Source organism: Pungitius pungitius, chromosome 8 (assembly GCF_949316345.1).
Source record: "Pungitius pungitius chromosome 8, fPunPun2.1, whole genome shotgun sequence".
Lineage (NCBI taxonomy): Eukaryota > Metazoa > Chordata > Actinopteri > Perciformes > Gasterosteidae > Pungitius > Pungitius pungitius.
The window spans coordinates 5,703,524-5,717,651 of NC_084907.1; the positions used below are offsets into that span (position 1 = coordinate 5,703,524).

A 14,128-nucleotide genomic window follows, 5' to 3' on the forward strand; every position below is an offset into this window, starting at 1 on the left:
AAAGTTACTTACTGATACTTTGTACAAAAGCCTTTGTTGGTAATGACAGCTTCAAGACGCCTCCTGTTTGGAGAAACTAGTCACATGCATCGCTCTGGTGTGATTTTGGCTCATTCTTCCACACAAACAGTCCTCAAATCTTGAAGGTTCCGTGGGCCTCTTCTATGAATCCTGATCTTCTTCAGTTCTTTCCATAGATTTTCAATGGGATTTAAGTCAGGTGATTGGCTGGGCCATTCTAGCAGCTTTATTTTCTTTCTTTGAAACAGTTGGGTGTTTCCTTGGCTGTGTGTTTTGGGATCGTTGTCTTGCTGAAATGTCCACCCTCGTTTCATCTTCATCACCCTGGTAGATGGCAGCAGATTTCTGTCCAGAATGTCTCTGTAAATTTGCCCATTCAACTATGTGAAGTTTGCCGGTACCATTTGCTGTGGTACAATAGCAGTTGAGTCTTGCGTGGTGAGCGTGCCTACAGGTCTTTTTGAAGCTCTCCACAAGTGGTCCTTGGCTCTTAGATTATTCTTTTCACTCCTCTGTCAGAAATCTTGCCAGGAACACCTGGTCGAAACAAATTTAGAGTGAAATGATTGTCTTTCCACTTCCGTATTATGGCCCCAAAAGGCATCATGCGCCTATAACCAATGCCATCATTGTGTTTTGCAACAATTAGGTTGCAAAGGTCTTGCAACAGCTCTTTGCTTTTACCCACCATGGGATGTGTCTTGTGTGACACGTTGGCAATGAGACCTTTTTGTAGGCCATCAGTTGGGACTGAACCAGCTGATATTAATTTGCACTGACAAGGGTCTGGATTGCTTTTTAATTACTGATAGTTTTCAGCTGTTTTCTTGGCTTTCCAGACAAATTATGACGTGTTCAATACTTATTTCACCCGCTAAGTATCAAAGATAATATTGATTTCACCTGCTTTAAGTATTCATACAGAAAGAAGTCAAGTCACAGTATTAAAGTACATGAACGCTGTGGGTTCCCTTAAGTAAATCTAAATTAAATCCGCTCTTCCCCTTAACTCACAGATTTGGATATTCTACTCAATCTCTTTGTTTAAACGCTCGGCCTGCAATCTGTTGTGGGGGGGGGGGCAACGGAGGACCCTGATGGGGGAGGGGGGGGGGGCATGTATTGACTTATTCTTCGCTCCTCTTCCATCTTAATGGTGAAAAGGTTGGGACTAAAGACTGTTTTATAAATTGCGGTTCACGCGCTTCGGCACGGATATCCAAGCATCCGGACCCGGAGGAGGGCGTTTCAGAACTCAAGAAGTTCTCTCCACAGCCAACAGGTGTTTATTCGTGTAAGACTTCAATTATCAAATCCATCTCTTCTTTCTTTAAAATAAAATGTTCAACACAACAGGGCAATTCTTGACATTTCAAATAAACATAATAAAATAATCAAGAATGTGGTATTGTAGCGAGGAGAAATGCTAACCTTTACATACGTGCACGTCTACACAATGCTTACACATATGCGTGTATACATACAAAATTACATTATATAAATTATATACACTTATATATATATATACACTTGAGTTGCATAGTTTGTATCTGCTTCTTTGTACACTATATTGGTGTAAAATGATCTAAAACAGTAACATATTTCAATATTTTATATCTTCGACATGATAATCTATGGCTCATTGGGGTCCAGGAAGTTGCCGAAGTTTCCCAAAGGTGAAGTTTTTTTTTTTTACCTTGAACCAGAGTTAAAGTTGCTGGCGTTTGCAAATTATCATTTCAACTCTTTTTAACAACATCTGCAGCTGAGTTTAGGTGATATTTTATTATGAAACAGAGTATTGAAAATATTACCTTTAGTCAAATTCAAAGTAAACTCACTGAGATTCATCCTCAGGGCACACTGATGTACAAAAGTACAAAATAGCACCGTAAACCATTAGAAAATAGTAACGTGCTATTCAAGTCAGTCCAAAATGCAACTACTCTGCTTCTCCCACTTAGGCGTGATGAATGGTGTGAACACATCAGATACCTTCACTTCGGAATAGTAGCAACCGGTGCATTATTCGCACAGCGCGGCGTTGTTGTTAATTACATCAGGTTCCAAAGGGCTGTTAAGGAATCTAAAAGGTCTGCAGTTGCTGAAGCGACGACTAATCAATTGCCATCATCACGCCCGGGTGCAAAGGTCGCGACCCCGAGGAACGCGCAGGAAGCCGCCATTACTTCTCACCTCTTTACAGCTGAAGAGTTGAAAAATGTACGAGTAATGCTGTAATACTTTTTTGCTGTTGTTGTTGTTGACAAAAACAAAACAGCGGCGCGTCGTTCGCAAAACGGCGAAAGAACACGAAATGAACCGACACAGCGGCATGTGTGTGTGTGAGAGCCAAACGCGACGCCATTAGAGGAAAGCGTGCTCCTCCACCGCTGCCGCATCTCCACAAGTAACACTTTGAAGGACACGTCGGCCTGTGTCTGTTGTGTCACAATAAAACTGATTTCAAGTGCCCGCTGTTCTGTTGTTGTGTAACGACACATTTTAGGACACAGAGAACTCAATGAGCCTTAGTGGAAACATACAGTGTCCTCAACAGATGGGAATGGGAGAGGATTAGGACCGTCTCTCTCCCCCCTCTGACCCTCCCATTGGATGGATGGGAGGGAGGGAGGGAGAGGGGCAGAGCGGAGGGGTTAGGCGAGATATAACTGCACTGACCGACGTGCTTCGTACTTCTGGCAAGCAGCTCTTTGTATGAATCTGCGTTGAGACTTTCATTCAAGATCATCAAAGATGATTCAGACCATGGTCAAACACGCGAGGAAACATCCTGGGGTAGGTTGCATCACGTGTCATGTGTCTATCAAGCTCTGTGGTTATTTCTTTGGCTGACATCAAGCCGAAGAAATTGCACACAAAAGCTGCGTTATTTAGTTTTTGTGTTTAGTATTTAGGCTTTTTGGAGATGTTTGCAATTTGTTTTAAATGATTAGACATCCGGTCATTAGTTTTGTGTTCACTGAATGGCAGGAAAGCCTTACTCATTTATCCTTGATGAAAAACATACTGTACATGTCTAGTTCCCATGTGCAGTAAGTATGGACACACAAAACACACTTTTACACTAAGTTACAGTTTTACCACATGAGAAAGAGAGAGGATACAACTTTTCTTATGAAAGAATGAGAAGCAAAAATGGAAGACTTTTGCTGATTCCACATTTTTTTTAAATGGCAGCATTTGCTTTTTTCTTGGTCTATAGAAAAATGGATTTTTAGTGTGTTGCTCTGTTGGTTGTGCAAAACAAACAATTAGAAGCTGTCTCCTTGAGCTACTTGAACTTTAATGAACACTTTGCATCATTTACTGATTTTTAAACAAAAAATTGGCAGATTGTTCATGAAAATATAATATAAAGTCACGTAATACCATAATATAATAATACATTGATAAAATATCCAGCTGGTATCAGACAGCCTCTCTTTGATTCCTTCAGCCACCCTCTTAAATTGGTCAGTACACAATGCACAGAGCAGGCAGCAATCACACAACTGCAGCAAAAACTCAACATGAGACACTTGTTCAGAATGCGCTGCAGATATAAAGTGCTCCTGAAATGGGTATTATACGTCCCAAATATCTTAAATCAGAAAACTATACATTCCGGATGAGGAATATGCTGCCTACACAAACAATATCAAATGTGAAATATTAATTAGAATAGTGTAGTGTATTACTGTTATATGTAATATAATAATCCTCAGCCAGCTCCATTAACTGAATTCTTTGAAGATGGAGCTGAAAGCTGCAAAAGCTGGTAAGTCAACTTTTAAAGCTTAGATTCTTTGGTGACATAACATTAAAACAGTCATCAATACTGATTTGATCATCTGAAGTAAAAACAAGCATGAAGTCACATCATTGGCATGATGCTTTGCTTCATTGTTTCCTTTAAAACATGAAGGAAAACAAGAAAAAGGAAGAAGCTGCCCGTGCTCTTGTTTTTTTCCCTGTTGCCTCGGCGCTGAGGGTGACCCAAATTCATGGATTGACGGGGGTTTGTTTGCCAGCGCACCAGAAAAGTAATAAGGGCAGCAACAGTATCGAACCCCAGCGAGGGTAAAACTCTTCCTATGTCGGTCAGCCTCCGTGGTGAAACTAGTGCGGACTGATAGAAAGACATCAGACCAGCGAGCGGACGTCTCCCAACACACACGCCTCTCTTAGCTGCTTTGTGTGTGTGTGTGTGTGTGTGTGTCGGACTGATCAAAGCTGACCTGCTTCCCTGTTTGTGTTTACTTCAATGATCGAAGCCGGAGCGTCCACAGTCAGCGTTGTGTGTTTGAATGATTGCGCGCGCGTGTGTGTGTGTGTCACAAACTGGCTCAACATATGTGACAAGAAGGGGAGACAAGTCAGGATTGAAAGTGCTAAATGAAAATGTTTTATTATAACGGACACAATGATATTTACAACAAGCATGAGGCGTGGAGAGTAGTGGAATCAGTGGTGAATGTAGTGTATGGATGAGTGAGATGTGTGTGTGCTGCTGTTGTTGAGTGTAAAAGGAAGCGGCCCAAAAGAACCAAGAACCTGTAGCAGAGTGGAGCCTAGGGGAGAGAGAGGCACAATGAGATCAGGCTGGCTTATATCACCTGTGTTAGAGGCCTAATCAGGTGTGAGCACCTTGCCCCAATGACCCTCCCTAACTGCCAACTCCTGGAAGTAATCAGCTGCATGATGTTAGCAGAAAGGGAGGGGTCGTAGCAGTGTGTGTGTGTGTGTGTATGTGACAACGTGTTGTGCACAATAAGCCCTTTTTTTTGCAGGTTTAACTTGGGGAAGTTGAGCAGCTTACAATGAGCCGGCCTGTAGAGGAATCTCAGCGGACATCACACGGTTACTGAGGCTTTGCACCCGAGGTTCCACCGACGATCAAATGTTAGATGGACTTTGTGGTTGCTTTGGTGTTGAGGAAAGTGGCAGAATGCCATTTAAAGGCTAGAGACAGATGGTGCAATGTCTTCTCGCTTGTCACTAATTGCACGAGTTGAAGTTTGGAATCAGTCAAAAAAGAATATACGTTAACTTGATTAAACCAACTTGGAGAACTTGGTGTCACTCTTTAAACCAAATGTCCATCACCGACACATCTCTACCTGGCCATCGGATCGCCTGGGTACCACGTCTGAAGCAGGAGGTCCCCTCCTTGTCTCTCCTCGTCTCTCTCTCTCTCTCGCTTCCACTTAGTGAATGTCGGCGTTTCATCATCCTCGCAATCAACGCCACGCCAATCAGACGGGAAGCAGATGTTCTAGATGCTGCATGAGAAGCGGCATCCTTCAGTTCGATCCGATCAAACTGTCACCTCGCTGCCGCTCGACGGGGAGATCCGTGCAGACTGAGAACAGCTGTTTGAATATGGCGCGCCCCCCCCCCCCCGCCCCCCTCACCCCCATGCCCATCACTTCTCTCTCTCCCACGGCAGCACACGGGGGGGGGGGAGTCAGGCAGCAGAGTGGACGGGAGGCGCGTGTGCGGCGTTGATGAATAGAGGCCGCTCGCTGGGAGGATTGACGCGGCTAAGCTTTAGGTGTTTAAGATGACATACACACATTATCCCCCTGTCCCCCATGTGTGCTTTTCTATTTTAATTCCTGTCATCGGCACCGCTCAGCACACCAAACAAAAACGTGGCTGTGCACACAATTCCAGACTGTGTGTGTGTGTGTGTGTGTGTGTGTCAGCTCGTTTACGAGCATGTGTGTGTGCACATATGCATATGTGTCTTTCTCGATGTGTGTGTGTGTGTGTGATGCTGTCGATCAGTCTGACAGGTTTGGGGTTGAGGAGGACAGGCTGGCACACACACACACACACACACACACAGATGCAGCAGCTCTCTCTTCCAGCGCGTCCTTGCCCGTCCAACCCGGGCTGACAGTGAGCTCCCTCACACATGGCCTGGGCCTCATGCATAATGGAGGAGGGCAAGGGGAGGAAAAACAGGAATAACAACCGCCTTCGTACGTGTGTGTGTGTGCGCGCTGGTGTTTCTCACAGGTGGATGTTCTTGGTACATATCCCAGCCGAGCGACTGATGTTTGTTTACCCTCATGTGTCTGTGTGTGTGTGTGTGTGTGTTCTGCGATTAATGCCTTTCCTCCCCTCTCTCTCTCTCTCTCCTCAGCTAATCCCTCAATTTGTCTTCCTGGCGCTGGGCATCACAGGTGCCACCTTCTATCTGATCCGGCTGGCAAGAGGACCCCATGTCACGTAAGTCGTCCGTCTGTCTAAACTCCGTAGTAATCCTGCACTTTGCTTCCGATGCCCTGAACATCTGCAGATTCGTACCTGAGGCGGGAGGAGGACGTCGTGCCTTGGGTTGTGCGTTGGTGTGTTAGTCCGTGCGTGGCTGTCAGGGCGGGTCTGCGCCTTCCTGTTTGTCCACGGTTTATCTCATCACAGAGCACAAGTAGATAAAGAGTTAAATGTTAAGTCTATTTGGAAATAATACCATTCAACTAAAGCAAGTTTTGGATACATTTAGCTGTGGCTCATTTGTAAATCTGGGGTCATCTTTTGGATCCAATAAAACACTCTTTGGTACCTTTTCAGTTAAATAGTTTGATGCTTGATGAGAAAGCTACATCTCATACAATACAAGTTATTTGAATGTCTCTTTGAGATGAATTAGTTCTTTAAACAGTATTGGCCAAATCATCTCCTTGTTTTTTAACTTTAACACCAGAAATTTGGATAAGTGTCACTTACATTTGGTGATTCTAAGATTATAAAAAGCAGAAATGTTGCAATTAAAACCATCTTTCTCTGCATGTCATCTAAAAGGTTGGGCTCTATTACAAATGTTTCAAAGGAAACAACACAATTCTGATCAAGCATCTGAAATATATTTAAATTCGATAAACGTGAACTGGATACGGATTTGATGAAATGCAGTCCAACAAACTCTAATGCCGCCCGCACCAGTGTGCTGCATCTAATACTAAAGTTTAAAAAGAACAGAGCTACCAGTATTCCACTCGCACAACCTAGCGTGTACCGTCCTCCTCTGGGCCGCACACCACCGCTTGTTCCGGGGGGGTCAGCCATGAAGCGTGACCTCATCACCGGCTGATGATGAGTGCTGCGCTCCGCGGCTGCCTCGCTCTCACAGGCCGCCTAGTGTCTGCGGTAATGGGGAGAGAGGGAGGGGTGGTGGGGGGTAGGGGGGGTGACATGCTCGCTCCACCATCCGTCTCTCTGCCTCTTTGTTTGTGCTTTGGTGGCGTGACACGAGGAGGAGGATGGAGGAGGAGGAGGAGGAGGGATGGATGGATGGCTGCAGCGGAGCGATGTGAAATCCAGACTTTGGTTAATGAAGAGAGGAGCGCCGCCAAATCGGGGGGGGGCTGACTTCACCTCGTCCCACAATCACCGCTCTCTTTATCCAACTTGTGTCTCCATTCAACGCGGATGCATTCGTCTCCGTCCGTTTGTCTCCCCCCCCTCCCACCTCCCTCCCCCTTTTCCCCCTGCACCCGATCTGCCTCCATCACGCGCAGTCTCGCTCTTACTCGTGTCCTGTCTTTTGTCTTCCCTCTGTTTGGTTCCGTGGGCCCTGGATCTACCCCCCCCCCCCCCTCCCCCACCGCTCGCAGCCTGTGGAACAAGAAGAACAACCCCGAGCCCTGGAACAATCTTGACCCCACCTACCAGTACAAGGTAACGTTTCTCACAGCTTCATGTCTACAAAATGACACTGTGAAACAAAACTCATCGGCGACGTCTCAGACAAACTGCCGAAATCGATTTGGACCCAGCCAACGTTGGCAAAAAATCATGTTGGATCAGCACGGCTGCGTCTGGCTCCCCTCTTTTGTTCTGACAAAAAGAGAAACAAAAAAGTGTCTCCGGAAAAAACAAATTAAGGCAGATGGATCCGGGAGATTTAAGTGGTTGGTAATAATGTGCCTTACCTTTTCCAACGAGGCCAAAGCTTCAGACAAACTAATGAAATTATTATCAACGCTGACCCAAAATAGAGCAGGAAAAAAAACAACAACCGAGTCCCAGAAGAGGAGATCTGGCTGATGTGTTTTTCAAAAGAAAGGAGCCCTTTTCCCGGGCGTTTCAAGGCTCGGCCGCCTGACAGCCGAATGAAAGTCGCTGCAGACGAAAGGTCAGGACGCTGCATGTTTAATTCTCCACAGCGAGGCAAAGGTCTTGCATCAAAATTCCACGGAAGTCCAAACAATGATCGTAATGAGGTGGTGGGGGGGGGGGGGGGGGGGGGGTGAGGGGAGGGGAGCTTGGGGGAGGGGGGGGTTACTGAGTGTGTTAATGGCGGACCAGTCAAGAAAAAATACACAGGGAAAAAAATAAAAAATGATCCCCCTGCCAGATGCAGAAATGTGTGTTTTTCATGGTTGGAGGGGTGTGATGTATGCAGAACACATGCGCCGTGTCACACACTGTTTATATTAGACGTTACGGATGCAAACTGTTTGTCCCCAAAAACGCTCAGCAAGACAAAATCTGGAAAGTAAAGTAGCTCGAAGGCATCATGGTGAACAAGTGGGTTTGGCTGAGTGTACATCTGCACTCGAGGGGTAAAAAAGGTTCCTCCCTGGTCTCCCCCCCCCCTACCCCCCTCCTCTACGCGTTCATTTAATTTAAGCAAAACAGATTTAAATGTATTCCTTCTGCCTTACACAGTTTGTGGCCGTCAACACGGACTACAAGAACCTGAAGAAAGAGGGCCCCGACTTCTAAAAAAAAAAAAGAAAAAAAAAAGGTCCTCCGGGGGCAACTCCAGGGGCACCAAGTTCAGCAGGACCTCCAGCTGCCGCCTCGGTGATCGCTTTCACCTCGCTCTCCATGACGACAGCTCGGAACCAACACCGTAACCCTGTCAACGGGAAATATTAAAGAGTACGTGAGGAAAAGAAAAGGCTTGGTTTCTTCAATGCACGTATAGATGCTGTGAATTCAGCTCTTTTTTTATACCTGATCTCTTTGTTCTCTTCTCTTTGCCGATCCCCTCGACGTAGGGGTCAAATGTCGTTCTTCTTCCTCTTTCTTTCAAACTACATAAAAATCAAACTGATTTTGTGTCGACAGGACTACTTTTATGTTGCCTTCGCTGCTTAAACACTGGAAACGTAGCGTGCGGTGCAGTCTCAGAGGTACTGAGACTTACAGAGAGTCTGTACAGCAGAGGACACCTCATCCGGGTCCCTCGGGTTAATGACCGTCGCCCCCCCCCCCCGCTGTGCACACCAAAAACTGGGGTTGACTGTGCTAATGCATTGGTACATGCTCTGCACTACCAAAATCCTGCTTTGTAAACTTCCAAGGATGAAACAGTCACACACGCTGCGGTGTAAAAGCTGCAGATGAAGAGGACCGAAAATAGAGAAATCCATCGCGAGAGACGAGTGTCGCCGCGGGTCACCGAGCTCTTTTAAACCTGCTTTTCAGTCCCCAGAAAGACGCGGCCGGAGGAGAGAAATCACCGGATCTGTTTGATCACTGCTCCTCTGGAATGAAAACAAACATTATTTTCACTTAGGTGTGGAACTGCAGAAATGACAGAATCCGTTTCTCCGAGTGCACCTCCTGCTGTCATAAGTGTCCCGTGTTGGAGGGTTCATTGAATGATGAATGTTTGTGTGTGTGTGTGTGTGTGTGTGTGTGTGTGTGTGTGTGTGTGTGTGTGTGTGTGTGTGTGTGTGTGTGTGTGTGCTCACTAGCCACCAGACAACAACATCAAATCCTTTTCTAATGGCACACAAACTGTCTCAATGACAGACCCCATGGTTCCCATAATACACTCCTTAATAGACAATCTATGTTCCAGACCCTGCATGGGCCCATTTATGTGTGTGTGTATGTGTGTGTGCTCGTTTTAAACAGCAATATGCTTCCCGTAACAGTGGGGTGACCTGCCCAGTGGGTATTGTCTGTTGCTCTGGCGGTGATTTGTGTGCGCATGTGTGTGTGTTTGTGTTAGATGCACAAAACCTGCTGACAGGTAATCAGCCGGGCCAAAGCGTCACACTGGGGCATAATCACAAGGTCACACACACGCACACACACACACACAGGCGACAGTTATTATCCGACCACAGCGGCTTCCTTGGTGTTAGTATCAGTACGAAACTCAAAAAGGCAGAAAGTGAGGGCCACCAGTAGCTCGCCATCAGACAACGGTATGAGATTTGTTGATGGGACTAAAATGACCTGAACACGAGCTTTCTTTCTATCAAATAACATGTTTCGCTTCACCAGCCTTTAAGCAACTTCATCGACTCACGCCACCTCCACCCAGAAGCTAATCGCGCCGCGCTAAACGGCCACATTTACATCCGCCTTCGACAGCGAGCGCGTCCACAAACAAACCCACGAGGCCCCTTTTCCCCCCCCCAAAAAAACAAGCAAACATCACATGAAAAACTTGCCGCGTGCGATCGGCTTTGCAAACACAGGCTTGTGTTTTTGTCGTTTCTCAGCGTCACAAGTGGAAGATGAAGAGGGGGCACGTCCCGAGAAAACTCCAGCACTCGTCGGTTTTGGGGAAAGAGAGGGAGCGAGAGAGAGAGAGAGAGAAAGGGAGGGAGGGAGAGAGAGAGAGAGAGAAAGGGAGGGAGAGAGAGATAAAGAGAGGGAGGGAGGGAGAGAGGGAGGGAGAGGCCATCTCCACCCAGATTGCATCCTCTCTCCGACGATCAAGAGTAGATATTTTTAGATGAGGATTAATTTTAATGGGCGAGATAAGAAGTGAGTCGCGGGGTGGTGGAGGGACGAGTAAATAAGTAAATAGGACACGAGGCAGAAAAACAGGAGGCGGCGGTGCGGTTGTGTGGCGGTTTTGCCGCGAGGCCCCCGGGGGCAGATCCACTGATCCAGTGCAGATAGTGAGGCCTTTCATCCTCTAATGATTCCTCCCAGAGGTGCAAACTTTGGGGAAAAAAATAAAAAGAGCAAAATGTGAGGTAGTCCAGAGCTCTCGTGAAGCAGAGGTCGGCAGGTTAGAGCTTCTTTCACTGTCCGATTGAAACTAGATTAATCTAGTGATGACGGAGTCACAAAACCACAAAACAAAACCACAATTATATTCAAAGGCTAAAACAATCTGCCGGGGTAATCTAAAAAGTAAAACATTAAAACTTGCGTGAGGGTTCAATTTTAGTTCATTTTACGATCATTATTTTTACATTTTCTTGTACAACAACAGCACTTTCATTTCAACAATAGAGCAAAATATCCTCTTTGTTGGATTGTTACACACCAAGTCAGAGTCAGAAGATCAAGATGCTTTGGAGAGTCGTTGTGGTAATGTGCCACTGGAACATTGCAATTACAGAGACAAGCTGTGGATATTATGGACACAGATGCCACTGGCACCGAGGAACGGAAGCCCGGAACGAACAAAAAACCCTCCTGTATCTTCCTGTAGTTTAAAAAGTAAAAACCAACGTTAAAGTTAAAAGATTGTACCGAAGGTTTGTGTAACAAAAGGTGCTTTTTAACTGCAGAGTTCTACTTCCTGGTTCAGGTGGAAGAAACGTCAAATGATGGGAAATATATTTGACTCAACACATATTTTACTTTTTAGTCTGTTTATTTTTGAACTGCAGAACCATGATGAGAATACTGAGTTATATTATTGTTAATATAGTGTACTTGATATCTAATACTACACATACTCTTTCCAATAGAACATTTGAAAAGATAATTAAATACGATGCCAATGAAACGAATGGATTGATACATTGCAGCTGCTGTAGCATTGTGGTGACATGATGAATGACGCGCTGCGCTGACCAATGCACATCTGTAAACCTCAACACCAGGCCGTGAATTCCCTGCAGGAAGGAAACAAACGGCACATCTCCCTAAAAATACGACAAGGTGCGAGGCTGCATCCCGCCCGTATGAATTCCCAAACAAGCCGGCGGCATGTTGATAATATGCGACGTGCGAAAAGCAGGACAAAGAATTGTGCTGCGTCGGCAGTCTTGTTCCTGGAAATGCTCCAAACTTCAGGAGCAAAGAGAGTTTCCATAAAGTTGGTGAGGTGAGAAAAGAAAAAAATGGTTCCAATTACTGGCTCCAAGCTGCAGGTAGAACAATATGTTTGTAGAAAATAGGTATAATGATCTCTTTCAGACACCATCTCACTGCCTGCATTACAGTGCTCACACACACACACACACACGGAACTACTAGACCATAACTATTAATTAAAGGGTCATTAATCCTGCAGTGATCTAAATACAAAGAAGGAAACCATAACCTTCACTAAAGTCTACTTTCTAAGGTGTGACGTCATCGAACTAACGCGGCAGACATTTTGCCTCGTCGTTGACCTCAGAGCACGCGTGAACTGAAATTAGCATGAATGTATGAACGTATCGCATCGCGCCTCCATTTTGGCCAAGTGAAGGCATTTATTTTGTCTTTGACGCTATAAATCTCCTGATAGCTTTGCCGCATTAAGTTTTGAGACCTCGCAGGATTCTCGTCTTTTGCTTCTTGAAGAAGTGCATCAGAAAAAGGGGGAAAACCCCCCTGAGGTACAGTGAGCAGCCTCCTCCTCACCATCGCCGGGCCTTGGACTGGCTCTGTTTACATTTAGCGTTACCAGAATCAACATTTCATTATCGCCATTAGCCGCGGCAGCAACAACAGGTGGAGGGATTAGGGCGGGGATTAGGATTATTGTACATGGAGACCAACACCTGTTCACTCTGAGGAGACACCTCGAGGAGCCCTGGAGTTTCATCACGGGATGATTACGGCGCATTAAGGCGGCTTCGCCGTCCAAATATGACTTTGAGCATCGTTACATAAAGCTCTTCCCCGGCTATATTTAGAACCTTATCATGTCAACTTGAGCCAGGTATTATTGTGACATGTATAGACGTGATAATTGATGCATACTACACTAATACTCTGTGACTCTTAACACTCACAAGAAACCCCCCTCCCCCCCCCCACACACACACACACAAATAGGAGAATGAAGACACATTTCTAATGAATTGCTGACATTGTCATTTATCCGTCCCCTCATTAAACAGACGTGATTTATTGTCAGATCAGCTCCCGAGAGAACTGAATTTGATCATATTTTTATTTGAAATATTGTGTGTGTGTGTGTGTGTGTGTGTGTTTTTTGTGCATGTGGAGCAGAGGGGCAGATCAGAGGAGGAGTTTTAAGGCTTTGATGAATGACCAACATTATGAGAAAATGTACCAGATGGGTAATACTGTGTACAATTATGACAATTAGAGGCGAAGACTACTTTTTCATCGTTCTTTTCTTTTTCTTTTTTTTTCGGCTTGTGGACCGATTCGTTTTACAGAGAGGTTTTTACGATCCGTTCCGCTGCTAAAAGATATCGCTCATCTGTGTCATTTCTGAGGAGAATTCTTCTGTTAACTTTCCCACGGGGCGAAGAGAAGACGCAATTATGTAAAATGACCAAGAAAGGAGCGCAAGGGGGCATTAAAATCCCTCCACCCAAGTGCATTATGATGCTGCCTGTGTTTATTTGCTTAATGCTGGAAACGTCGCTGGTTAAGGTTTTGTGCCCCAATGCAAAGAGGGACTATAACAGTGCAATTGTTCTCTTGAAAAAATGTGAAAAAGAGGAATAAAGCAGACGGGTTTTGAACAGGTGTGAGCTGTCTACTGTCACAGACAGAAGTGGCTCGTTCAGGTCCAAAAATGCTAATTAAATTTAGCAGGCTAAAATGTAGCGTTAATAGTAATCTAAAGAAAAAGATGTGTCTTTGGTGTAATGCTCTCAGTTATTTAGTGCATATCAACAGAGCAAAGCAAGTATTTACTGCATTAAAAGCCACTGACAGGCCCTTCACTGAGTGCAATTGGATCCCAAAGGTCACCAGCATGGTGGTGCTGTTTGTTTCAAATAAACCCAAATATGGCAGGAATCTATTTGCTTTCACTGGCAGCATCCAAACCCAGCTCCAAAGACTTTGCAGACCTTGTTTCACACCCAGACAGTGCAAAAAAAGAAGAGAAGAAAGATCAGTACATGCAACTCAAACGGCTCTCAGATAAAGTCTTCTGGAAAAACATTTTTTTTTAAAAGCCTGCAGAAGAGCAGAC

The 14,128-nt window shown here is 45.3% G+C and overlaps 1 protein-coding gene across 1 annotated transcript; it reads left to right on the plus strand.

Moving 5' to 3' along the window:
* The first annotated feature begins 2,663 nt into the window (after positions 1-2,663).
* Positions 2,664-8,949, plus strand: LOC119194210 (cytochrome c oxidase subunit NDUFA4). Its single transcript, XM_037448376.2, has 4 exons — positions 2,664-2,820; positions 6,176-6,261; positions 7,647-7,710; positions 8,704-8,949. The coding sequence occupies exons 1-4, from the start codon at positions 2,779-2,781 to the stop codon at positions 8,758-8,760; spliced, it is 249 nt and encodes an 82-aa protein (XP_037304273.1). The 5' UTR covers positions 2,664-2,778; the 3' UTR covers positions 8,761-8,949.
* Positions 8,950-14,128: the final 5,179 nt, after the last annotated feature.

Coding starts and splice junctions, on each gene's coding strand:
- LOC119194210 (XM_037448376.2), top strand. CDS start 2,779: ATGATTCAGACCATGGTCAAACACGCGAGGAAACATCCTGGG. Junction 2,821..6,175: donor ACGCGAGGAAACATCCTGGG/GTAGGTTGCATC, acceptor CTCTCTCCTCAG/CTAATCCCTCAATTTGTCTT. Junction 6,262..7,646: donor GCAAGAGGACCCCATGTCAC/GTAAGTCGTCCG, acceptor CACCGCTCGCAG/CCTGTGGAACAAGAAGAACA.